The 27,974-nt window shown below is 37.0% G+C and overlaps 1 protein-coding gene across 1 annotated transcript; it reads right to left on the reverse strand.

Annotated features, from left to right (window-relative positions):
- Positions 1 to 1,164: 1,164 nt before the first annotated feature.
- On the reverse strand, positions 1,165 to 27,459 carry LOC113093188 (phosphatidylcholine:ceramide cholinephosphotransferase 1-like). The gene is made up of 6 exons (XM_026259050.1): positions 27,200 to 27,459; positions 8,242 to 9,101; positions 7,941 to 8,058; positions 7,160 to 7,313; positions 6,725 to 6,891; positions 1,165 to 3,688 (listed from the first exon to the last, which is right to left on the reverse strand). Exons 2-6 carry the CDS (start codon positions 8,871 to 8,873, stop codon positions 3,509 to 3,511), a joined length of 1,251 nt encoding a protein of 416 aa, XP_026114835.1. The 5' UTR covers positions 8,874 to 9,101; positions 27,200 to 27,459; the 3' UTR covers positions 1,165 to 3,508.
- Between the last annotated feature and the right edge of the window lie 515 nt (positions 27,460 to 27,974).

The following is a 27,974-nucleotide window of genomic DNA, read 5'->3' on the forward strand; positions in this document are numbered from 1 at the left end:
AAGGAACACCATCCTTACGATCAAGCAGAGGTGGAAACATTATGCTTTGGGGCTATTTTTCTTTTTCTGTACAGGATGACTTCACCGCATTGAGGGGCCAATGGTCGGGGCCAATGGTCGGAGCCATGTACTGTAAAATCTTGGACGAGAACTTCCTTTCCTCAGCCAGAACACTGAAGATGGGTCATGGATGGGTGTTCCAGCATGATAATGACCCGAAACATACTGCTAAGGCAACAAAGGAGTGGCTCAAGAAGCAGCACATTAAGGTCATAGGGGCCTTTAGAAAATCCATGGAGGGAACTGAAACTTGGAGTTGTCAAATGACAAAAATCCCTCCCGAGATGTGTGCAAACCTGGTGACCAACTACAAAAAATGTCTTTCCTCTTTTCTTATAATAAACCTACCATAAAAATTACAGGCCCTTCATTTCTCTGTAAGTGGGCAAACTTATACAATCATCAGGGGATCAAATAAATATTTTCCCCACTGTATTAGAAGGCTAGATTGCTCCAAACCCCAAAATTGGGACAAGGCAAATTTACCTAAGGATAATATGGGCCATATTCACCAATTGGGGTAAATTAACAGTCACAAACAAACAGATGTAGTCATAATCAGGTGAATAGAATTCACAAAAAGGGGTAAGACATGCTTCTTTTGGGCATAAAATAATGGCACAAATACCAATAAACTGACTACCATAATCCTTAGTAAATCACCATGCATGACTCATCTAAATCTCTCCCATCGATTCTGTGTCTGAAAGGGAAACTCTGAAAAATGCATATATGATAATGTCAGCCAAAAAATAACTGTCCGTGTCTTTTCATTCACGTCTTAAGTAAATACTGATGATAGTTTTGCGCTGGCACAAGCTGTTAGAAAATCTGGTAAACAAATATGATAAAAAAATTTGTTTGACTACGGCTTACTTTATGAATATTTCAAATACTTGATATTGTTGAATAGTCAACATCTGCTCAATACACTGTCAGCATGAGTAATGCTATGAGTAACCATCTAGATCTAAAAGGTTATTGTCAGGCAGTATCATTTAAAACACTAGCATTTGAAATAAAAGCTGATGAAGAACAGCAATCATCTAATTGATTCTTGGAGAAAAGTATAAAGGGAAAATAATGAGAATTTAGACAACAATATAGAATATTAAACATTTTTATTCAATATCTGACCCACTCCTCGTCTCATATTAAGAGATTGTTTAGCACAAATAACCTGGTTAACATTAGACAACAAAGTAATGTGACTGATGGATTTATGATTATAACATGAAAATGAAACGAAACAACAAAAAAACAACATTTATAGTCATCATATCATAAACCAACACTCTGTGCACTTATCAAGTCAATCAGTTGGCAGTGTAACACAAAGCTAAATTAACAGCTTAACAATCTGGATTTCCCAATTAAATAAACAAACAATTTATTATTTAGAATTTAAAACCTTTTATAACCCAAAACTGGTTTTCATGACTTTTCCATAAAAAAAGAAGAAGAAGAAAAAAGAAACCCTTGTGGCATATTGCAGTCATTCATATCCACACTAAGTGGTACATAGTGTTGCACATTCACAGGTCTGATTCCACTCTCAGTTTCATATGAAAGACAAATCGTAAAACCATCATCAATCATGCTGTAGCTTGGGGGAATAATAAAATAGTGTTTCTACCCTGCAGGTTTATTAGAGTGCAGGTCGCTGAAATGCAGCGTGTCAGAGAAGCGTGTGGCTGGGCATCGTTTTAAAGTGCTTCTGATTTAGTCACTGATTGTACATTCACACTTCAGAGACTCGTTCAGTCGTTTTACAGGCCTGTTCACCTCATCATTCAGTCTACCTGTCACAAATACCACCAGTTTCTATTTGGTTCTTGCTCCAGAACATTCACAACACTTCTGGCTATTTAGCAAGACTTTATGATTCCCTTTGGCTAGTGAAAGCACATTTTGAGCAGACACACTTCACATTAAAGAAGAAGCTCTCAAATACCTTCTTTTACCTAACATCTTTAGTTTAAATCTACACATATAGGGATCATTACTTTAATAAATGTACATGTAATGTTGTACATTATACAACAAGAACATATGTTCTTTAATGTACAGATTACCTGATCTATACATACTTATATCATTAGTTTCATGTGTGATATTGTAAACAACATTCTGTCTGTATGAGTAAATCTTTTCTGTCAAAGAATACAAGCTGACTTTCCATAATATAAAGATGGTACCCAAAGCATTCTCTACGAAAATAATTTTGCAGTAAGAAACTGAGCTAATCTCACTTTTAAACCGTTGGTGCATTAAATTAGTTGCCAACACAAATGCCGAGGTCATTCACACAAGATGTGCTCTGGTATACTTCTGCACCTTCTTTTAGTTGTTTTGCTATGTAAACACACTTAACAGACATCTTTGACCACAATCACTGCTTTTTATGTCAAAAACCTATTAAACATTTCATCTTATTCCACTACATATATCTTTTTTGCAAGCAAAAACACTTCCTGTATGAACAGCCCTTTTGTCTTTACAAAAAATATGAGTATTGTTTTGTCAAAATAACACTATATTCTGATCAAAAAAACTACAAAACTAGTCCCTACTGAAAAGAAAAAGTAAATCTCCAGTTGTGAATAATTGAACATAATTATCCAATTTAAAACACTAGGAAGTGTGTGTGTGCTCCGGGTTTGATTTGAAGGTTTGCTGCAATGTAAAAGGCAGAACTGAGCTCCCACATTCAAAGCTTCTACTAAAACATACGGCCTCTGTTAAAGATCACAGGCTAAACAAAACATTTAGACAATCAGATAGACAACATTGCGGGTTAACACATTATGTAAATGTTTAAAGCATGTACACTGTGGATGTATTGATGTGTGTGTACTGTATATTACATGTGTACGTACTGTATGATGAAATATATATTTGTGTATGGAAGAAAGGCACTATAAAACACTGAAGCTGTAGAGGTTCCAGCTGTCAGGAAGGTACAAATCTATAAAAGATACTCTATTTGGACGACACCTTTGTTGGAAAATAATCGTGTGAAATATTTAGAAAAAAATCTTACTCCGGAATTAACAAAATCATTACAAAACGATGCTTTTTAAAAAGAAAATCTGTATCTATAAGGGTTCCAGTTTATTAAATATGGTTTTGGCAGGTAAATGAACCATACATGACCTATTGTGCCAGACCAAGTCCTTCGAGGAGACAGCGAAAAGGCTTAGTGCTCAATCAGACAAAGGCCTGGGCATTTTTAACCTTTATAAAGAGCAGCAAATCAAATCCAGTTGTTAGATGCTTTGCTCTGCATATACAGTACATACCTGCTACGGACATTGAAATGCTTCAAATACTACAAAATGATTAGTGTATATGCGTCACAGTGCTCAACCAATTTTGCAGGGGATGATGGGAAGAGCAGTTTCTCTTTTAGAGTCTCACAGAGCTCCAGCCGATCAGGAGTCACGGGTCATGACTCACGGGAGTCCAGCTTACTGTACTTAACCCGGGCACTCGTCATTGTTTGCAACAAGAACGGCAGCTGGTAGTTTCGAGGCACAATGCCACGGACGTTACTCTCGAAGTACTGGAATGGGCTGAACCACCACACACGAGAGAACAGGTTGCCAGTGGAAATTTCCTTTAGAGCCTATAGGACAGTAGAAGAGATCCAATTTGGAGACAATATATGTAATGCCCAAGTTTTTCAGAAATATATCAAATGCAGATGTTACTAAGTGAAGAGTTAGCAAATCAACTGTAATAAAATGTATTTTTTTAGGTGCACACCCTCAGAAACCAACTACTGGCTTGATCAATATAATCAAAGTTCATCTATGTATGTGTATTAACGTATGTTTTTCTTCATAATCCCTCGATAAATGTCTAATTTATGTTTTTAATCTTATTTTTATTAATGAGTTATCACCTTATTTTAACATTTAAATGATTGTTGTATTGTATATTTATTGTTTTTCTAGTTATCACTTGTCTGGCATATAATACTTTATCAATACACGTTTCATAATTGTATTGTAAATATTTCAATTTTGTATAAGCACAATCATGCCATTAAAAAACTGAATTGAATTGTTTGAAGAAATATTTGCACAAGTGCAGTGTAGTTTATGCATCATATTCACTATGGAAGCATATGGGTAGCATTATTCAATTTGGGATGTAATATGCAAAATGACAATGCAATATGTAAAATGGCAATGCATTTCTGTATTTACATTTACATTTTCCAATACATTTGTGCAACGTTTGGTGCAAAATGAAAATGAAAATTAAATTACATAATTTTCATTTGCCATTTACTACACCAGTTTTAATATGTAAAATGAATATTAATTTTAACGCTTTATAAGTTGCAAAATTAAAATGAAAATGTATTACAGAAATGATTAGATATGTCTAAACATGTTAAAGCAAAAACTGTGGCAAAATGATCATTTAAATGCTATTTTTCTTAATTGCATTAACACTCACAGTCAAGACACTTACGATTGCATTTTCATTCGGTGTCCCGCAATAAATGTAGCAAAATTCAATGTGCACATTGAAAATGCATTCCGAGCCGATCACGTGTCCCCGCCCTCGCGCCACGTCAATCATTGTGTGAACAAGGCGGGGCTTACAGAAGGTCAGAGACTCAAATCTCAAGGAGCGGATTCAAGTGAGACAAGATGGACAAGACAGTTGGTCCGTGTGTGTTTTGATCATTTCGGTTTATGGCTTCAATATTTCATTCGCACTTGTGGGCGGAGCTGAAACGCTGCTTTCATCTGATTGGTGTAATCGCTCCACCTTCAGTGCGAAGTCAGTGCGAGTGAAGCACTGTAATGTCTGAAACTACACTCACTGTAAATTAGCATCATATTTGAATCAGATGTATCTGGGCACATAATTCGTGCTGCTGAGACCTGCAAATTATTTCTAGGTTGTAGTATTGTATGAATATTGTCCCACTGATAAAAACAGTGCAAATAGTTCTGTCCCTTTGGATAACAGTGAAGTGGAAATAAATATAGTTAAATTTATGAAATAAAATTAAATAGGATTTTTTGGGAAGGTAAGTCTGGCCAGTTATACAAGCAACACTAGTCAGACGAGTCTGAAGATCTGAGCTGAATTTGGTGAAACATTAAAGTTCTAGTCTGCGTCAATTACTCTCATAATAAATAATAATAATAATGTTACCTGTATTTTCGGTATAAGTTACATCATTCCAAAAATACGTCATGACGAGGAAAAAAACATAAATCTCACTGGACTATAAGTCGCATTTATTCAGGACCAAGAGAAAACATTACCGTCTACAGCCGCGAGAGGGCGCTCTGGGGTAGGCTACAGGAGCACTGAGCAGCATAGAGCTAATTTTACTATTTTTATTTAGAAATGTAGCTATTCATTTTTACAATTATTTATTAATGTCACACACACACACACACACACACACACATACCTAGTGCCTTATGACTTAAAAGATGAGAGTGGTAAATGTTACAGACATGGAACTGTTCAGTCTATTGTTGATTTTTATTTCCACTTCACTGTTATCCAAAGGGACAGAACTATTTGCACTGTATTTATCAGTGGGACAATATTCATACAATACTACAACCTAGAAATAATTTGCAGGTCTCAGCAGCACGAATTTGCCCAGCTACATCTGATTCAAATATTATGCTAATTAACAGTGAGCGTAGTTTCAGACATTACAGTGCTTCACTCGCACTGACTCTTATTCTGTCTGAAAGAATGAAAAGACAGAGCTGAAGGCTGTCAGATGAAAACCGATCCGATTCGACCAATCAGATGAAAGCAGCGTTTCAGCTCCGCTCACAAGTGCGAATGAAATATTGAAGCCATAAACCGAAATGATCAAAACATACACGGACCAACTGTCTTGTTCATCTTGTCTCACTTGAATCCGCTCCTTGAGATTTGAGTCTCTGACCTTCTGTAAGCCCCGCCTTGTTCACACAATGATTGACGTGGCGCGAGGGCGGGGACACGTGATCGGCTCGGAATGCATTTTCAATGTGCACATTGAATTTTGCTACATTTATTGCGGGACACGGAATGAAAATGCAATCGTAAGTGTCTTGACTGTGAGTGTTAATGCATTTAAGAAAAATAACATTTAAATGATCATTTTGCCACAGTTTTTGCTTTAACATGTTTAGACATATCTAATCATTTCTGTAATACATTTTCATTTTAATTTTGCAACTTATAAAGCGTTAAAATTAATATTCATTTTACATATTAAAACTGGTGTAGTAAATGGCAAATGAAAATTATGTAATTTAATTTTCATTTTCATTTTGCACCAAACGTTGCACAAATTTATTGTAAAATGTAAATGTAAATACAGAAATGCATTGCCATTTTACATATTGCATTGTCATTTTGCATATTACATCCCAAATTGAATAATGCTACCCATATGCTTCCATAATTCACACACACACATACATAATGTGAATTTAATGATTCCATAAATGTCTGTTTCATTGTAGTTCTATGGAATTCTCTTTTCAAGTTGCAAGCAACATAAATAAGAAATGCATCTAAATACTGATTATCACTTTAAATATATCTTAGAAAAATTATGTCAATTCATAATTTATTTAATTTAGTACATGAATAAAGGTACAAGGTACAAACAAAAATGTACCTGCTGATTGGCCATTGTATGGTACCACCAGAAGAGGCGTGTGGTCATGAAGTAGGCCAAAACCACATCAATGGTGTAATGGTCATGAGCCAAGAGGATACAGAAGATGCCGACCGCACTCAGGCACCAGCAGATCCAGTGATACCACCAGAACCTCCGTGGAGAATCTGTTACCCATTAAAAGACAAAAGCAAAACAACTAAATTGGTATAATAATTTCATGGTGCAAGTAGATGCATTTACCAAACTAATGGTGTTATCAAACTTGTATGTAAGTATTTCTGAGTATTTTCTAATAATGTATTTTTAGTGTATATGTCATTGCCCTTCATTTCCACTAGATGGAGTTATCAACAAACCAAAACAACATTCAGAGGCTAAAATCACATTCTGAAGTATCTTCTGACATGATTGTTTAGGAGTATGTGTACTCACACTCTTTAATAAAGAGGTATGTTAGAGTCAGCATCACTGTGTGTCCACTGTACAAGTAATCTCCACACAAAGAGTGAGAGCCGGTGATTGACAGGCCGCCACCGGCCATCATTTTCATTACCCGCCGTGACTGTGCCTCCCAGTCACCGAAGAGCTGGAACACACACACACAAATAGAAGTATATACAAGCACAGAACCATTTATAGATAGACAAACAACCAAAATATTATTTCATTAATTCATTATGTTATCTTTATTACTCTCTCACAAAATGGTTCAAAGGATAGTCCTTCCTTCTAAATAAACTAAAGCAGTGGAGCATTTTATTTAAAACAAGTGCAAACAACATGACAACAGCACATACACATAAGAGTGAGATACTCAAAAATAAATATTCTGCCTTTATTGTATTTCATATGGCTAATGCAGATTTTCTGATACAATTAATTCAGAAACCACAAGGTAACCACATGGTGTCTGTAAATTCTTTGTGTGAAGAGCAGACTGAAATATAGGTCATTAGTCACAGATAATTTCTGCTGCAGCTCTAAAACATCAGTTGCATGTGCATATTTATATTTAGAAGCATGATTGAGAACTGAAATTATGGCCGAGAGCACGTTTTTTCATCTACATGTGGTTTGAGCACTTGACCCTGTTTGCACCTGTATTTAGCACAATCCACTTCAGAAAGTATGCCTTCTCTAGGTCAAAATTAACCTGCATAAAAGGTCTAGTTTCAGTGATGAGCTACAATAGTTGTTGTCCTTCCACAGTTACCTTGGGGGAGCACTTGAAGTGCATGCCTGGCACAGGTAATGTTGTAACGTACATGGTCACGCATCTGTACAAATACAGAGTCCCCACAATAAAAAAGAACCGGCGACCGATTATGGACCTGCAAACGGAGAGAAATCAGGGTCAGAAAACAGCCAAACAATATAGTTATGCCAAGCCATTTAAGCTAATTAATTAAGTTCTTTAATCAGTATTTACAATTATTGCAGTTTCTTTTTTAATGTACAGAAACTAGGAGTGTCCATAGACTAAAATCACTTAAAAAAATGATTAAAGAACCGACCTGTGTTTAAGCAGAAGCCACTGTGTAAACCACAGTCCCACGAGCAGCATGCCGTTGATCTCACAGATGGAAAACGCCCACTCCACACGATTGAACAGATCAAAGAATTTATCTGGCAGGGGCGGAGACTCTTCCTTGGGTGGGACACGTTCGTGCACCACTGAGATCACGACTGTTGTCGTGAGGAAGCAGAACAGAGCGTAAAGGAAGGCCACACCTGTTTTGAACCACTCAGTGGGATACGGCGTGCGCTCCTGCTCAGGCAGCGACGGAATCAAGATGCGAACCACCTTCGAGTGCAAGCCATTCTTTGGACTGCCGTTGAGGATCTTGCCGTTGCTAACACTAAGGGTGATGCCACTGTGACCATTGGCTTGGTTACTGTTTTCGTGGTTGTTGTTCTTATGCGCCTTCATTTGGCTGGTGAATCGCAAAGTCTCTATACGCTCCAAAAGTTGTCGACCACTGTCCCCCGTGACCAGGGACAAAGGCGAGGCCTTAAAGTCTTCCTCAGAGAGTCTCAAGAGGGCTGGGCCGTCCACATTCCTCAATGCATCCATGTACTCCTGCATGCCTTCATCAGTCAGCCAATCAGAGACATCACTCGCTGTCCACAGCCTCACCTCCTTCATGTCTGGGCAAGAGAAAGTAGGATGGCCTTTTCAGAGGTTTCCACTCAGCAGTTGAGTGCCCGGACAGTAGTCATACTGTCTCTGGGACATTGGATGAGAGTAGCTGGGAGGTCCAATTTTTCACCCCCTCCTCCTCCTCCAATGTTGTTAAAATGTAGTAATGACAAAATAGGACAATTTTTGTAGTCTCAAGGATGCTGAATCCAGTGTGTGCACCAATGTACAGCCCTGAAGAAAGAAAAGCACATACAAGTTAGCTAACAGATAGTGATTTGATATTATATACAGAAAAAGTGAGTCATTAATTGCCCTAGCAGTCCTAGAAAACAGCACATTTTTTTCTGACAGTTACAGAGACGTGTGCGTGTCACAAGCGTACATCCTGTTTGATAGTGTGGTCCAACGACAGTAACTGTGGACACAGCATGCAGTTTGTGTGTGTGTTAGAGGAATATATATATATATATATATATATATGGGTAATGTTCATGGTTTGTTAGTGTATTTACCAACCATAGCAACTGTAGTTCAGCAGTATGAGACAAACAATAAATAAAAACCCCACACTGAAACACCCGAATCTGAATCACCATCTTGATCAACAGCAGTTCTTCAGTAGAAAAAGAGCACATTTGCTTCTCCTAAGGTCAGCACTACTGAAAGTCAGTGTGATTATAACTTAATGTATTAACATTCATTTAATTTCAAATGAAATGGAAAGAAAATGATGCAATCTGCTTCTCTTACATAATTAAAATATCAACATACATTGTTGAAAACTTAGGGGGTCTGCAAGATTATTAAATATTTTTTTAAAAGTCACTTATTTTCCCCAAGGCTGCATTTACTTGATACAGTAAAAACTGTAATGGTGTATAAAAATAAAAAAATAAAAATTATTTTCATTTAAATTTAAAATGTACTGAATACACCAGTCTTTAGTGTTACATGATATTTCAGAATTATGTAATTTGGTGCTCATGAAATATTTTGGTCACTCTTTATTTTAAGGTCCAATTCTCACTATTAACAACTATTAAGTAGAACTTTTCCCTCAGTAAATTCGGAATTTGCTGCTTATTAATAGTTAGTGAAGTATATGTTTAGGATTAAGGGATCTAAAAAATGCTATACATCCATAATAAGGCATTAAAATGTGTTTTATATGTACTAACAAACACCCAATATGCTAGTAATATGGATGTTAATAAGCAACTAGTTAAGAATAAGAATTAAGTATTACCATTATTTCTTTTTTACATCAATGTTGAAAACAGTGCGTCACTTAGCTATTGCTAAAAATATATCCCAGCGACTTAAGACTGGTTTTGTGGTCCAGGGTCACATACATTACTTGTTACATAATAACTACCACACACACACACACACACACACACACACACACACACACGCACACACACCCTGAGTGCTCTGAAATGCAGATTACGACTTCTACCTGCCAAGCTGAAACATGTACTGTTTGTGTGTGTAATTAAGCATTCAGCAGAATACAAAGAGCAGAGAGATTAAAAGTCTCTGACTCAACACTATGTTGAAGACCTTTGGTTATTAGATCAGATTAAAAGGGGGGGGGGGGGTCACTCACAGTCACATAGACACACACACACACACACACACACACACAGCATAACCAGGCAGCATAACCAGGCAGCACTAAGAAACAATAACAAGCAACTTGGAAATGATGGCAAATAACCACAGGCCATATATGTCAGATAAACAGCCAACCATTAGCTTCCATCCTTTTAGCAGATCTGTGTTGCTCTTAGAGAAATGACCTGTGGGCAAGAAGTAGTTTAGTTTTCCACAATTGTGTTATTCTACTTTTTTTTTTGGTCAGGCCTTAAACCCTTTGACGTCACTAAACCAATTTTATTTTTGGATTGTAGGAGGATCTGTCACATTCATCAGCTCATGTTGTTCTTTTTGTTGCTAGAAGTTATCATTTTATTTTACATATCATTGTGTTTTTTTCGTTTATCGTTTTGCATTTTAAAAGTGTAAAAGTTACATTTATTAGCCAACATTAATCTTTAATGCTTCTCTACTTGACATTTTCGTTTTAATAGTCTTAAAACAATGCATTTCCATTTATTACGATTAATCATTAACAGTGTTCAGATTTTAACTATGTGTGCATCATTACAGTTTGTTCCAGTTTTTCCAGTAAGCTGTCTACATTAATGTGTAAATGAATAAAGCACACTGGATTAAAAAACCTCAAATAAACAATGAACAAACTGACATGAATAACCAAATCTCGCTGTGACCCACTCAATAAACCTGCTCAGTAAGATTTTCTATAAAGCCTCATTTAACACTGCTGCTGATACTCAGTACACAAACCAAACACACAGACTTTCTTCTTCAAAGGGTGACATCCAAAACAGCCATGAATGAAAAAGCGACAGCATTTGAAAAAAAAAAAAAAAAAAAAAAAACAACAACAACAAGCAGCTGTTGTCCGAGAATTACCCACATGGATAAACACAAACTTCAGCATACACAGCTGACAGTACAATAAAAAACCTGCTTGACTGATGAACACAGCAACACAATATTAAATAAAAACTTAAATAAAAAAATATCCCTTTAAAAACACAAGGCTTTCAGTTCTCAACAGCCTTCACCAGGGGTCGGCAAGTACGTGTGGCATCGGGCCAAAAAAAAAAAAAAAAGACGGGCCTCTAGACGGAGAGCCACAACATAGTCAAAGGATAATTAAAAAAATTCAATGATGAAAAATGCAACTGGAATTGCTTGTGACAGACTGTTAAAGTGTCTTCTGTAACTGGTAGTGTATAATAATATAATTAACATAATAGAGCAGGACCAAGAAAAACATGAAAAAACATCAACCTTCTTAAAATCTTTACACTGTTTGCTAATTACTGCATCAAGGGAAATCAACTGCAACATTTATGGGACTAGGCCTGTCACGATAACTACTTTTTCTTGTGCGATATATTACTCCAGAAATAATTGTAATAAACAATATTATTGTCATTTTTAGACCATTTTATGCCACTGAATATATAATAGCATAATAATGCAAACACACTTTCAAATCACAACAAACTTTTAATTTTTAAGAATATTTAGATCATGGCAATTAAGTATCAAAATATTAGATACCTTACCTAACACCTGAATAAATGTTAAATAAAGATTTTCTAACAAAAAGTGCAAAGTAGAAAAAAGAACAAATCACAAATGACAGATTTTGCCATGACCTTCTTTTCTCTGTAAATTAAGGGTGCACTGTATTGCTGAAAAACACAATCCCTACTTAGCAGTCAGATGTCCGTATGCACCAAGGCACAGATCCCTAAACAGGGCCATATCTGCAGATGTTTTTTTTTGTTTGTTTGTAAAGCATTTTTAAAATTTGCTAGCACCAACTACACCATGTTATGTCCGAAAAGCTGCCACAGACACTGGTGCATGTGGAATGCAAAGAACATGGTGACATTAATTTTCATGTAATGAATCATACAACTTTATGGAATTCCAAGGAATGTCACGACATACAGTAGCTTTTCATACCATTCTATAACATTATATACAATTCTATGAATTCCAAAACATAAAATGCATTATATGACATTTAATATAAGTTAGTATTAAAAGTCTGGATGGAGACAAGCCCAAAATGGAGAAATTCCTTAAAAATAAGGAAAAACCATTTTAAAAGAAAAACCATTTTTAAAAAGTATTTAAACATTTATTTTATTTTTAAAATAATAGGGTACAGAAAAAATGTAATTATTTGCAAAACCATAAATAGAAACAACAATACGAACATTTATAACAGCTGCAGATTAGATCAGAGTGTACGGACCAAATGAGCTTTAAAAACTACATTTTTGCATGACTCAAACTTGAAAGACAATTTAATGGCATACAGTATATATGCAAGAGCCACTTTCATTTTATGTAGCTGCTAGGTGAGTTTTGATTACCTCTCATTTTACATAATCTTAAAACAAACATGGCCTCTTAACACACCTGGTTCAGTTCCTATTCACAAAGGGTGGCAAATATTTACAGAACACACATATACAAGAACACAGCTCCTAGACAAATGTGCATGCAAGCAAAAGAAAACGAGATCACTATGAGCTAGAGATGTGAATAGAAGAGTCATCTAGCCATTAAAGTCCATGTCAATAATATTGTCCTTTCTTTAGTAGACAGTCCAACCAATGGAATGGTGGAAACAGTCATGTTTTTCATTGGTTAAACTTTTGTTTAACAGATGACACACTTGAAATTAATGAAAAAACACACCTGCTACCACAAAAGAAACCTTTCCAACTACTAAGACTAGATATAACCAATATTACATTAAGACCATTGATTGGCCAAACAGAACACATTGATGTCTTTACTAGTTAGTCATGGCAGGAATAAATAGCTTATTTGCCTTTATTCAGATTTAGTAGGAATTGCTTACAACTGGACATTCTGGTTAACATTACATTTTACAGGCAGATAAATGCATCATGCAGCTGCCATTCACACAGTAAAAGAAAACTGGCATCATACCATTCTAAATAATTGTCATTTTAGAATTATAGAATTGCAGTATATAGTTACACATTTGTGGCATCTATACTGTTAGGTTTATGGTTTAGTTCAAAGTGTCAATAATAACTCAGACTTTATAACTTGCCCATAAAATGTTAGGTTAGTTGGATCTATCTCCTGCCTTTAACACTGTGAATCATCAGACCCTCCTGTCCACTCTTTCTTCACTGGGCATCACAGTGAAGTAGAATCCCTGTGATGCCCAGTGAAGAGAGGGTGGACAGGAGGATCTGATGATTCAGTGTTAAAGGCATGAGATAGATACAACTAGGGCTGTCACTTTTGTGAAAAAATCATTTTCGATTTTTAAGACATAAGTGTTAATTGAATCGATTGTAAAATCGATTTTCCATGTCTAAAACAAAAAAAGACGTTTCCTTTTTCAACGTCAAATAACGGACGAACGTAAAGAGAGCACTGGAAACGCACAAGTCACCAAAATGTCTTATTTATTGGCATGAAGTTTCATGCAGAATAACAAACAGCAACAGAAATGCAACATCCTCGAAAAAATATATATGCAGACTGCAAAGGGGACGGCTGCCATAACAAAAGAAAAACATCACTGCAGGCTTCAACCCGACTGCATTTATTATTTAGTCAATTCAAAAAAATTTAAATAATGATTAAATCCATTTCAAACAACTGTTCAAAAAGAAAACGTGCTCCAACCGCACTGATGTCTCAGGGACACTCAGGTACAGCTGCGCAAGGTGGGGGTTACTGCCAATTTTCCACCACAAAAGCCGGTTACTGTCAGCTTGCAATGTTCCTTTTCATAACTCAGAATATCCTGTAACTAGATGCGCGAATGAGGCAAATTCGTGTCTACCACGCCGCGAGACCTCCAGACGCACGTAAATGCGTCTTTACATTGACTTAACATTGAAATCATTGAAATCAAATACTGAAATCAATCAGTATTTTCTGTCTAGCTTTCGCAATGCATACTGCACTTTCAGAATTCTTTATTTTCTTTTTCTGCTTGTTTGTGAGTTTTGTTACATCTATATTTTTTAATTGTTTAATTATTTTAAAATGAATAGTGTGGATATTTGGTTAAAATCGATTCCCTATTTTCATTTTCCAAACTTTTTTGTTTGGTCCGATCGATTGTGCATTCGATTTTCGAACTAAAAGTGACAGCCCTAGATCCAACTAACCTAACAGTTTATGGGCAAGTTAAAAAGTCTGAGTTATTATTGACTTAAATTATACACTTTGAACTAAACCATAAACCTAACAATAAATACATTTGCTTAAAAAAACATCAGCAACCAGTATCAGAATCAACCAATTTTCTAATTTAAAACAAAAAACTAAAATATGATTCTGAATCAGCTATGATCAATGCATCACCACTTATAATACTATATAAAGGCCTTAAATTGGAAGTACATTCTGGGATGTCTTTTCCTATCGATTCTTCAATAGGTAGATCTTGTCTTTGATAAAGGCCAAGGTCAGGGATTTTGGGCTTAAAAAGACTGCTGACCACAAAGCCTGCATCTAATATACAGGCACGCATCCGTTTTTCTCTCAACTGTTTACTTTCCCTTTAGACATAACCAGCTGTGTTTATATATAAACCTTGTGTGTTTTTACCACAAAATATACCACAAAATTTAACTTCATGTGTATGTGTTCAGAAAAGGCGCATGTCAGAGCACCACTGCATAGGGCTGCACGATAATGGTTAAACTGATTATCACGATTATTTTGATAAAAAATGTATTCACGATTATTAATAACAATTATTCTATTCTGCTGGGAAAAAAACTGCTAAAACCAGCCTAAATTTAGCTGTTTTAAACTGGACTGCCAGCTTGGTTAAGCTGGTTGTTCCAGCCCGTCTCCTAGCCTGACCAGCTAAGGAAGTGTTCAAAACCAGCCTTCTGACCAGCAAAGACCAGGCTGGATGACCAACTAAAATCAGACAACCAGCCTTGCCTGGTTTTAGCATGTTTTGCTAAACATTTTTTTTTCATGTGTCCTTTAACCAGCATACACTGACTATACGCTGACTTCATTTAATCAATTATGATAATACAAAACTCATGGTTTTGGTTAGTGTTTTCTCATCTGTATTCACATTACATTTTCTAAGTGACAATTTCAGATCGCACAGTAAATATGCTGAAAGATACACACTGAAAACTAACATTGCCATGCCATTTTCAACATGAAAACTTGTAAAAACTTTAGAAACTCTTAATATAAATTCCAAAAATTCCAATTTATTCCCCATTGTATTGTCACAGGTAGGAAAAGCACATTTATTCCTCAAACACAATAGATCCATTATTGAAACTCAGTGAAAGTTTGATCATGGCACATTTGGTGACACAAACACTACAAATGGCTTGTGAAAAAACACACATTGTCTATATGACACTTTCATGTACCGTATTTTCTGGACTATAAGTCACACTTTTTTTCATAGTTTCAGGTGCGACTTACTGACTTTAAATTAATTTGACATGAACCGAAAGAAATGAACCAAGAGAAATGAACCAATATAAAACATTACCATCTAGAGCCGCCCTCTCGCCGCTGTAAACAGTAATGTTTTCTCTTGGTTCTAAATAAATGCGACTTATAGTCCAGTGCGACTTATATATGTTTTTTTCCTCATCATGAAGTATTTTTGGACTGATGCGACTTATACTCAGGTGCGACTTATAGTCCGAAAAATACGGTAAGCAGAATATCGTTGTGGAGAGATCGCTAAACATGCATGTTTTCATATCATCATCAGTGCTTGTTTCGCCATCAGTGAACGCACACAGGGTTGCCAGATTGCACAAATTAAATAAAACACCGGGCAGAAAGTGTATCCTTAGAAGTATCCTTAGTAAAGCTCTTCACATCTGGCAACAACAAGCATGAACACTAGTGAGAACATAAATGGCCAATTAAAAACACGTTTCAGACATAGACTGTAAAATAATATGGACGTAGTGTCCGTGACGTCACCCACAGACTCCTCATTAGCGGTTTTGAAGCCTAAAGTGTGTAGAGCGGGCCGTCGCCATCTTGGCAGCGCGTCACAGCGCGACTCTCCCGGATAATCGAAAATGGGCAAAAAGGCGGGAGCTGATTGCTGAAGCCACGCCCACCTAGTGCGGCGGCATTGTCAGCAGCAGCAATCCACCTGTCACTCCAGTGGCCACGCCCTTAATTATGCAGAACTTTAAGTCTTAATATAATTTAAACGGATGAGTTTTAAAAAAATTCACCCCCCTCACAGTTGTCATGAAGGGCAAAATTAGCAATATAGACCAAAATCATTTTTTGAACCAGGCTGTAAACATGTTTTTTTCTGCTGTAAAGTTGGGCATTTTAACATGGGGAGTCTATGGGACTGACTCCCTTTTGCAGCCAGCCTCAAGCGGCCAGCCGATGAATTGCAGTTTTAGTCACTTCCTTATTGGCCTCACGAGAGAGAGCGGGAGGTTGCCGCTCGGTTTCAGAATAAATAACGAGCCAGCCAATACCATGAAGATTATTTTTTAATTAATTGAGAAAGGTGGAAATCGTTATCGGATTAAGATACGATTAATCGTGCAACCCTACCACCGCAAATGAAATGTTTAACCTGGCAAGGCTTTAAAGCACATGCAAATAATGTACTTTTGTGACTGCCAAGTCGAACACCCCTAGTCCAGGCCCTTGTCATTTCTAGGCTGGACTACTGCAAAGCTCTTCTGGCTGGACTTCCATCATGCACAATCAAACCTCCACAAATGATTCAGAATGCATCAGCAAAACACAGAAAATATGACGTCATCGCGGTGTTGCCGGAAGTTCGCTCTGAGTGGTGCACACATTTTTTTTTACTTTTCGTGCAGTTCTGGTCCATTCTAGCCGAACATTCACATCTGTGCTGGCATTTGTGTAAAACAGAAGCAGTTTAATGTGAAGGTCAAACTTCATCAGGTTGCTTTTTGATGTAAAACAATGCATAGTTTTTTTTTGTTTTTGTTTTTTTGCATAGTTTGTCCAAGGCTTTTTATTTGAAGTATGTTTTATTTTTATTGTATAAAAATAGAATTAGAATTCATTTAAGCCCCTTTCACACTGCAATATTGCCGGGTTCACTTTAAAAAATTGCCGGAACACTTTACCCATGTATTTGCTGGAATCGCAGTGTGAAAGGGTCTTTAGATACTAATTATACACTATTTGCTTAAAGTTGTCTTGTGTTTGAGGCAAAATTAAGCCAATAGTTTTAGATTGTTTTAAGTTTGTGATTGTTTAAAGAAATTATTAATTCATCAACTCATTCATCACAAAACTTGTACCAGCAAATGTCTTTTTCTTACCGTTTATCCCCGATGGTTTTAGAGGACAATTACTCCTTGTCGCCCCCTGTCGTTTCAAAAAATAGTACAATGGCAAATGCGACAGGTATAAAAGCCTCATCCATTTGGGAAGGTGCGCAGTCAGCAGAGGCTTGCGTACCGGAGCCAGGTGAAAGTATAAATCCTGCTTTATGAGTCTGCATCTCCTCCAGAAGCCTGGGACCTACAAGATCTGCTTTGCTTTCTCTTTTGTTAATCTATTCCTGTCTAGCTTGTACTAATCTGAAAAATGTCTGAAATCTTGTATTAGAGCACTTCATGTGTTCAATTGCCTCTTTATGATGAATCTTTATGAATCGCTTGTATTCTTCAAGTCGTTTTGAATAAAAGTGTCTGCTCAATGAATAAATGTAAATGTAGTTGCGTAAGGTTAGATATATTCACACCACCATTTCATAAAATTTCAGAAATAGACATGGAGTTATAACCAAATTTACCTCAAGAAATCATACAAAATCAGTTTTTACTTATTTTACTTATCTAAAAACTAAAATCTGAATGATGACATTTAAAACGTTGAATTGTACAGATGACATAAGCAATATTAGGTCCTTTTATGTCCATTTTGTTTTGTAAGAGAGAGGTTGTGACAAAGCAGGTCGTGGGAAAGCAAATGTTTCTTTAGAGGAGGAAAGCAAGCCATATACTCGAATCTCCAACCGTGCTCTGCAAGTTTGTGAGTGGATTTTTCCATTAGGTGACGTTTTCAGTGTCTCTCTCTGTGATTCAGAGATGAAATAAATCATTTCTGCTCTACCAGCCCTGCATGAGGAAATTAAAGACTTCAGAAAAAGTTACAGCACAGGTTAATTTATCAGCGCCTCCAAGACTTAAGACGTCAACACTGTTTTGGTGCTCTCCTTGCTATTCTGCCCTACATCTACAGTCCACATCCTCCTCACAGATGTGTACCTTTACATAGCCCTGTGAGCCTGAATCCACCACATATGCTATATAAAAGTCACCTACATCTTGGATGCCCTGGGAGTAAGAAGATAAACATCAAATTTTCGTTTTTGGGTGAACTATCCCTTTAACCTCTCGAACGATCCATTTAAGACTGAATTACTCCTGACATAACAATTCTGGTGGACTATTCAGACATACATAACTTTTGCTATCTCCTTAAAGGGGTCATACGATGCGATTTCAATTTTTCCATTCTCTTTGGAGTGTCACAATCTATTGGTGCATGAAGAAGATCTGTAAAGTTTCAAAGACTAAAGTCTCAAATCCAAAGAGATATTCTTTACAAAGTTAAGACTCATTCAAACATGCGCTATTTGGAAATATTTGCGTAATGCCGCCCAAATGTTCACGCAAAGAAAGGCAGCGTGGTTTCAGTAACCGCAGTTAATGTTGAGGCAGCCATGTCAGATAGATGCTGTTTGTATCGAGGCGAAATCAAAATCACTCATTTAGCCTTCAGAAAGTAGATGTATTTAGGAATCTTTAAGATTACTTAAAACAGAACAGCGACGCATTTTATGGACGACATAAATGTAGGAGCAGATGTAATTCTGACTTTGCTACGACAATCTGGCGTTTCTGAATCAGCTACTGTAAGTATGTTTTGTTAATAGTTTAAGTATTTGCTATTGATTGTTCAAATGCTGAGTTTTGTGCATCGCGCACGTGTGTGCATGAGAGATAGAAACATGGTCACACAGTGGAGTCAGCTGTTTTAACCGTCCATGGATTGTTTACTGCAAACACGTATGACCTTCATCACTGTGTCTGTCACGCAACTATGTTCTCCGTTCAGGCTTGAACTGATGGTAAAACAAAGGACATTAGTAACTGTCTTCACATTTATTTTGAAAGATGAAGCTCGCAATTATGGAAAGGGGCATTACATTTCCAGCTTGCAGCCAATCAAAATGCACTGGGTAAGTTGGCCAATCACAGCAGACTGCGCTTGTTAGAAGGAGAGACTTTGTAGAAAACTATGTGTTTGAGAGAGGCAGGTGAAAGAGGAACTATAATAATAATAAAAATCATGTGTTTTTTAAACATTAAAGCATGTCAATATATTCTGTTACACCAAATACACAAAATAATGATCTTTAAAAAAGCATCATATGACCCCTTTAAAGAAAAACGTTTCTGAAAGCTGTCCATTGTTGCTTAAGTCTTGTAGTTCCCACACACGCCCCATGTATGTGGAAAATAAAATGTATTGTCTGATTCTCTAATCACCAAAATACAGTACTTTATTTTCTCACACCTTGAAATTAAATACAACTGAACTGTTGTTATGCAAAACACGTACTCCTCTTTCAGTGACCTTGGCAAGGTCGTCTTTCAACCCAGCTCCTCTAAACACCTGCAACTAAGTACAAACTCCCATAACCTCACCTCTTCCTGTTTGCACATTAAATGTTTTTATTAATTAACCTTATTAGTATGCATGCTCTCCCTAACCATCCCCTAAGCAGGAACCATCTGACCTCTACATAACTAAGACATTTTCCCAGAAATCACAACTCCTCCCTGCAGCTCACACATCCAGAATTTAATAACTCAACCGCAAAGGACTCCGTTGAATTTAAATTCATTTCTACACATTTCCAATCGTCTCTTCTTCCTTATTCTCTTTTTCTATTCAACTTTTCCTCCTACATGTGGTTTCTTTTAATCAAGCTTGCAATAGCACACAATTCATTTGTATAAACAAACAACAAGTAAAGGTGATGTAGTGTAAACCCTGGACAGTTTATTGTAAGCCTTTGCTTTGGCTTACACTATTTACCTTGCATTGACTATAGCATACTGAACAAAAACAGACACATCCATAAATACTGGCACATCGATACCAAGCTGCCATTAGTGTGTATAGAGTGAAACATCTCATGATGCATTCTTTATAATTCAAATTACAATAACACACAGTCCTCTGTGCAATGTTAATTTCGTTAATGAAGACAATGACGAAAAATATTCGTTCACGAAAAAAAATTCGAGACGAGACGTTGACGAGCTAAGAATAATATCTGATGACGAAATTATGATGAAATTTATGCTGCATTTTCATTAACTAGACGAAACTGGACTATAATGTTATTTGAGGACTACCGGACATTCAAATTGCATCCTATAGGCTATAGTCCTTCAAAATGTGCGTCCCTGTCATTGGATTGTGATCAGATAAGAGCCATTTGCACATCTAGTCAGTATAGCAACCGTAATGGATGGATAGATTAATAAAACGCGAACTAGTGATCTGAGACAATGGCCTCAGCACCCGAAGGGGTATGGATAAGGTGACCAGATGTCCCATTTTCATGGGAGTCAAAATTTGTTGTCGATTAACTTAAAGTTAGTTAAGGCGGGATAGGCGGAATCATGCTGATAGAAGATCGGAATCACGATCAGTTCTCAGCGCCCAAATACACACACAGCAGTCCAAATGTTTATCGTGTAGAGTATCTCACGTAAATACAGCTATGGATTAACTGAAGGTGAACAGGTGGGTGAAAACTGAACGTGTTTCAGTATTTCATGCATGAGTTCCATCTTAAAAAGACAGCATTCCAAATTAAATACCTGTCTGTCATTAATGTTAACCAACAAAAGATGTTAAATAAATGTATACATGTGTAAAACCTACAGTATCTGAAAAATTAGTTTAATTTTTATCTCTATTGTATTTGTCTAATTATGCTTCTTATGTATCTAATTATGCTTCTCTCTCTCTCTCTCTCTCTCTCTCTCTCTCTCTCTCTCTCTCTCTCATATATATATATAGTTCACCCAAAAATGAAAATTGGCATAATTTATTCAAGATTTTCCAAATTCAGTCCTTGATTCAAATTCCTCATAAGCTTAATTTATTTGGTCTAAAGAGAGAAGAATTAATGAGTATTTTAATTTGAAAACTACATATAAAATAGCTACCAAAATAAATTTTGTAACTACTAGGGGTGTAACGGTTCACAAAATTCACGGTTCGGTTCGAGTAGTGGTAGTAGTTATGAACAAATAAAAAGATGTAACTTTTTATATGGAACTCTATAACTCTTTATATTGAGTCTGTTTTTACTCAATTGGTTCTCTATAGGGCTTATGTTTTTTGGAAAAAAAGCAGGAATTACCGTCTGGCTGAAATGTTCTCGTGAAGGAATATTGTAACGGGGCTCAATTACATTAAGCATGTTCTTAAAACCTGCGTTTTCCACTATAGGTGCTCGCTCACTCAGTACGCGCTGAAGGCTCGTTGCATATGGCTAAAGGGTTTTTCACACAGGACGCGGTATGCGCGGCGCTGGACCCTGGGCTCAGCGTTGCCCTTCAGATACAATGCGATTTGTGCTGCACTATGCCAAGAGCAAATTAGGTGGAGTTTTCAAAACTGCCCGTGCATACGTTCTATTTATAACAGTTCTTCTATCTAATAACGTGCAGGCCTGTTAATTGTATCGTACTGCTCAGGAAATTCCGACAAAGTACAGTACTAGTCCATTTTGATTTCCATGCTTGTTTGGATGCCCCGATCGATTGGTAAAGTGCACCCAAACACCAGACCTGTTGGTTATTGGAGGATCTTCTATTTCTGGTCTGTTAAACGCATTGGCCATTTTGCAATGAGCCTTCAGCGCGTACTGAGTGAGCGAGCGCCTGACTGAGTAGCCTAAAGGCGGGCGTACATGGTGCAATTTTTGCTGTCGTACGAGTTCGCATATGATTTTTTTTCAATCGTGTGGAAATCACGTATTCTCGTATGGTCGCGGCTCGTATCATTTGCGATGAATTACGAGCCGAGCAGAGTGGCTTACGAGCACTTCCCGACCTCCCGATCATTTTGAAACATGTCTAAAAAGTTCGTGAGCTATCGGTTTGAATTCGTGCAGTTGAACGAACCAATTTGTTGATTTATCTGAAGTTGACCAATCACGAACTAGGAAAACAACCGAAGAAGAAAGATGAAGACTGCAGCGCCACGGTGAATGTGAACTATTGACCAGGAGGATAAACTCGCTGAACTCGGTAAACTCGGTAACAGGGACTCTCCATAAACGTAACGGTATTCTATACTGTATATCCCCATACACTACCTCTATCCATCAAGTAAAATGCATGGCCAAAATTAATACTGCTTCTGTGCCATAAACAGAAGGATAGTGAATGCATTCTGGTGATTTATTCCGTAAAGGGCAGATATTAAAAGATCTTTGAGGGCTGATCAGGTCTCCCAAAGCATGCTTAATAGTTGTTATTACCTCATTATACTCACCCTGTGCAAGTACTTTAGTCTGCATGTATTGTTAAGATTAAATTCTGATATTAAACCTCCTTAATATGCACGGAGTACAGTAATCGTGTATTTTCATGCATGTGATGAAGTGAAGTGTGTAATCAGTGCATTAACTGGTTGAAAACACTGCTGGAATACTCTAGAGTTTTGCGCTTAAAACCACATCAAAACACCACCTGCCATCTAAATGCACTAATAGATGCTTTACTAACATTCCTACAAATGCAAATGCAAGGTACAGTCGCTGTTTGTTTGCACTGCTTTAGAAGAGACTAAAACAGATGGAAAAAGTGAAACAAACAGATGACTAGAAAAGTAAAGAAACATTCCCCAGAAACATACACTTTTAACTTGTAGCCTGTGACAACAGAGGGGACCTAATAATGTCTTCTATGATATAGTGTCTATGTAGTGGGTCCCATGAATTTAAGGCCCTGCTTGTGAACATTGTTATTAACCTCGCTGGGATATTGATGGTAAAAATACAGACCTCTTCCTATAATTAGACTGTATATAACATTTCACTTTAAGTAGGACAAATTGTATGATAGGAAAAAAACAGGGACAAGAGCATGTGTGTCTGAGTAAAAAAAGAAAAACAGAGATAGAAAAAAAGAGAAACCACTAAAGACAGAGAAGGAAAGAAAGAAACTGAAAAGACATGTTACAATGACTCCACATCCTCATACATTCATTGCAAAACCACATAAATCATGGATATTAAGCATTTGATTATTAATCACATCTGACTTAAAAAAAAAAAAAAACACCTGAATGCTTAGGATTACATAGATATGTAGAATAATACACCTCACTAGAGAAATCAGATATTTATCTTTCTTAAAATAAGCCTATATGTGAAACACACCAATGTGAGCATTTTGTTATCTCCCTCTTTTCTGCTCTCCTTCCCGGTAATTAGAAACACATTTTTTCACACTATATGGCTTCCATTATGTGGCCCAGTTTCATATCATTCCTGAGAGAGAGAAAAAAGCAGTTTAGGCACTTTTGTCCTTTTTTAGACAGAGCACTGTAAGAATTCGAACTACAAAATTGTGGCTATCACAACAACACAGAAAACATCTGACTCCAGATTTTCTTCTCTCCATTCCATCAAAAAGATCAAGCAACTGTCTATGTGGCTTAAGACCAACTGTTTTAACTCTCTTATCAAAACCATGTGGTTTTACAGCCTTTTGACACGTCAATATTCTCTTCCAGATATTCTTCATGTAAAACAGAGAGCACAAGGTCAAAGTCCTCACTGCTGGCAGTGATTAAGTCTCAACTGTGAAGACACAGCAGTGGTTTTACAGCTGAAGTTGACAAATGTTAATCAATCTGAGAGGAATATCTAGAGAGGGTCATGTGAGATAGGTCTTACTCAACTGTATCTGGATTCAGAGTGCAAATAATTCACTGAAGTCGGGGACAAATAATATTTTGCCTGCCACCATTTCAACAGACCTGGAGTTTAAAGGAATAGTTTGCCTCAAAATGAGTACTTGGTCTTCTGCTCACTCTTTTGTTCTTAAAAACGCATATGACTTTATTTTTTTTAGAACACAAAAGGAAAGGTAAGTCAGAATAACAGACTCAGTCACTATTCATTTTCAATTTATGGAAAAGTATGGAAAAGAATGAATGTTTTTCTAAAATCTGCTTTTTTTTATTCCCACAAGAAAATAGGATGATAGAAAGTAATACAGATTTGGAACAACACTGGAACAATGTTTGGTTTGAAACAATCTATAATACAGGGCTGGGGGTGTCTAGTGCTATTTAATGCGTTCTGATGCTTCATGCTTGCCTTAAATTAAATTTAAATTTATGCATTTACCAGACGCTTTTATCGAAAGCGATTTACAGTGCATTCAGGCTATCAACTTTTACCTATCATGTGTTCCTGGGCAATCGAAGCCCCAACCTTGCGCTTGATAACGCAATGCTCTACCAATTGAGCTACAGGACGTAGTACAAATACACTACATCTGGGTTTGTATAAGTCTCTGAAAGTTATTTTCGAGCATGGCCCTTCATGACATCATTAAGGGTGGAATTCCTTGTATGGGCACTTCTCCCGGAAGAGCGCACACACACAGCAACAAGAGCGAGTACAAGAGCAGTGCATCAACAGGTTTCATTTGGGTTATGGAAGTTGTCGACAGCGCTGCACAGGACAGAAAGAACGCCTTCAAAGAAGTGCGTTTTGGCATGTGAGGGAAAGATTACCTTGTTCAGCTTCCCAAAGAACCCAACATTACGTGAACAGTGGATGCCGTTTGTTTTTCCAGGGCAGCAACAGAGTTTCGCAAGTGTTTGTTCCAGTCGTTTTGGTGACAAATGTTTTATAAACAAGGCCCAGATCAATGCTGGATTTGCACATTGTATGATATCTCAAAATCACACTACTTACAACATGGTGTGAATGCAGCATAAGTGCTCGCGACTCTTTAGCTACTCCCATGGCATGCATCCTGGAGCTCAGCTGTTTTCAGAGAGAATAAGGCTAATTTATACTTCTGCGTCAGACATCGACGTGCAGTACACATGCAAACCATTAGTCTACAGTATCCATCAGCCATGACGGCAGCAAATAAATATCAAAGAACAGATCATTTCTTTGATACTGTTCTTTTGAACACTACAAAAAAAAAGAGATGACAATGGTAAAGCAGAAGATGGCATTCTTTCAATCTCCAAATGGACTTGTACCATGACAGAACTGTTTGTCCCGGAAAACAAAGTGATGTAACGCTAATTTTTTTAATAAATGGTAAGACACTATTTATTTTTCTTGTTTTATCTTATAACAATAAAATATATTAAAGTGCAAAACACACACAAAACTCAGATACGTACAGAGGGAGGGGTACCAGCAGACCAATCCCAGCACTTGCAGTTCGGTGCTGTGACATCTTGGAGAGGTTCACGTCTGGCTACGCCACAGCCTGCACGTACTACACACAACTTACAACGTAGTTTTGATGCAGAAGTATAAATTAGCCTTTAAGGTGTATCTTTCTTTTATAAATCTGATCAATCTAAAGACTCTCTGAAGATTTGAAGGAGGCAATACTACTATATAGGTACTCAAGAGTAGCATGAGATTGGCCAAAACTGTGTGTGTTATGTCCCCTTTCATGAAAAATATTTTCAATATTTTTATTTTACAAATAAAATGTTGTTTTTAAGTACAAAGTATCCAACAACCTTTTGGTGAACATAAAAATGTGAAAACATGGTCCGAGTGCGCTACAGGTGAACGCACACAACAAAACCTAATTTGCTTTAGGGGGTAACCATGGCAACAGCCACTCGATCGCGTCATCGGCAAAATCTGTCATTATTTATTGTTTTATTGCATACGTTACACTTCACAATATGACAAGAAAATTGTTAGTGTTTAGTATAAAACGTCTTTAAAACGATAACTACAACGATTTTTTTTTTTATTTTGCGCAGAAGACTACAATCAATTTAACATTTAGGGTGAACGATCCCTTTATCGTTCGGTGGCATATTTGGCAACGATTTTAAACAGGACATGTTAAATCGGACTGCGTAAACAACAACCCCATAAAGCAACATGTGGGCCACTCAGCCTCTTACAAATTTAAAATCATCCACTTTTTCGCACTAGGCTCATCATAACTGACGGGTAGGATAAAATGTCAGGACACCGGCTGTCACTAAGCACTTTGATTGACATAAATTGTTACGGTTCTCGTCCAACTGACGCGTCTGGCGCGAGAACTGCTTACACTTTATTACGGCCATCGAGATCACGCGCTTTCCATTAATACGAGGCAAAAGCTAACGTTACCATTCCCTCTCGGTGTGTCATGTTATAGCAACTCTTTAACTTTAGAAACGATCATTTAGAGCTGGACAGATGATTAGGCAAGCGATTAAAGGGAGATTACACAGCAAATGATCACTCGATCCTAGTGGAAAATAAATTCCCCTAACGTTAGTCCACAGTGGGCGGTTATAAGAGAGATATAGAGGACGAATAGACGTTAAAATACAATAAACGTGTTCCTAGAGAGGCCTGAGAGTAAAGATCAACAGCTTCGTTGAGTCGAACTCACCGTGTTGTTATTTTTTTCCAAAGACTTGTAGCTTGTCCGATCCTGAGGAGAGGCTATCCGATCCCGATCCAGGCCAAAATAACACGCCTCTCCTAACGTTACAATCCTTCTGTCGCGTGATAAATCCCCGTCAGAACAGTGTAACTGTGCGATGGGTTGGTGTTTTAGTCGCGTATAATGGAAACGTGCGCGTCAGTGGGAGGATTTAAAGCGGTCGGACCTGCGAGAAGAAGAAGGAGAAGGGGGTGGGGGGGGGGCGTCTTGTCCCACTGCCCGTGACGTAGTACTCATCGCCCCGCCCCTTCTTCGAGGTCCAACCAGAATGGAGCACTGGATTAATCTGGACATATGTGTGTCAACATTAAATACAGCCTATTGAAAATATGGGGTTGGTTTAATGAAAATAATTAATTTAAAGGAATTCAATCAGTGAAAGTGGGCTACTTGACCGAATTAGGTGACACATTTTATATGGCTATAATATTTTTTTCTATAACTATGTAACTGATATAAAGTATATTTAGGATGTATATGTTTGTTATTTCAGAATGACATCTGTGCTTGTAAAAAAATATTTTTATTAAAATAATTGCAGCCACAAGCCCTATCTAACTGAATTGGGAATCCTGAAATCTCAAAAACTGCTGGCTGACCTCACAATTAAATAACATATTTCAAATCAGCAACCAAATTTGAAATGAACTGCACCATAAATGTTGTTATTTATGTTCAAATAGCGTTTTAAAAAAGCTTGTTTTTCAGGCTAGACCAGCCA

This window comes from Carassius auratus, unplaced genomic scaffold (genome assembly GCF_003368295.1).
Source record: "Carassius auratus strain Wakin unplaced genomic scaffold, ASM336829v1 scaf_tig00214921, whole genome shotgun sequence".
NCBI lineage: Eukaryota > Metazoa > Chordata > Actinopteri > Cypriniformes > Cyprinidae > Carassius > Carassius auratus.

What these genes read in the sequence shown, in the direction of transcription:
- LOC113093188 (XM_026259050.1), bottom strand. Translation starts at nt 8,873, where the DNA reads ATGAAGGAGGTGAGGCTGTGGACAGCGAGTGATGTCTCTGATTGGCTG. An exon ending in TGGCTTCTGCTTAAACACAG is followed by an intron (nt 8,059 to 8,241) that starts GTCGGTTCTTTA and finishes CTCCGTTTGCAG; the next exon opens with GTCCATAATCGGTCGCCGGT. An exon ending in ATACCTCTTTATTAAAGAGT is followed by an intron (nt 6,892 to 7,159) that starts GTGAGTACACAT and finishes AATGGGTAACAG; the next exon opens with ATTCTCCACGGAGGTTCTGG.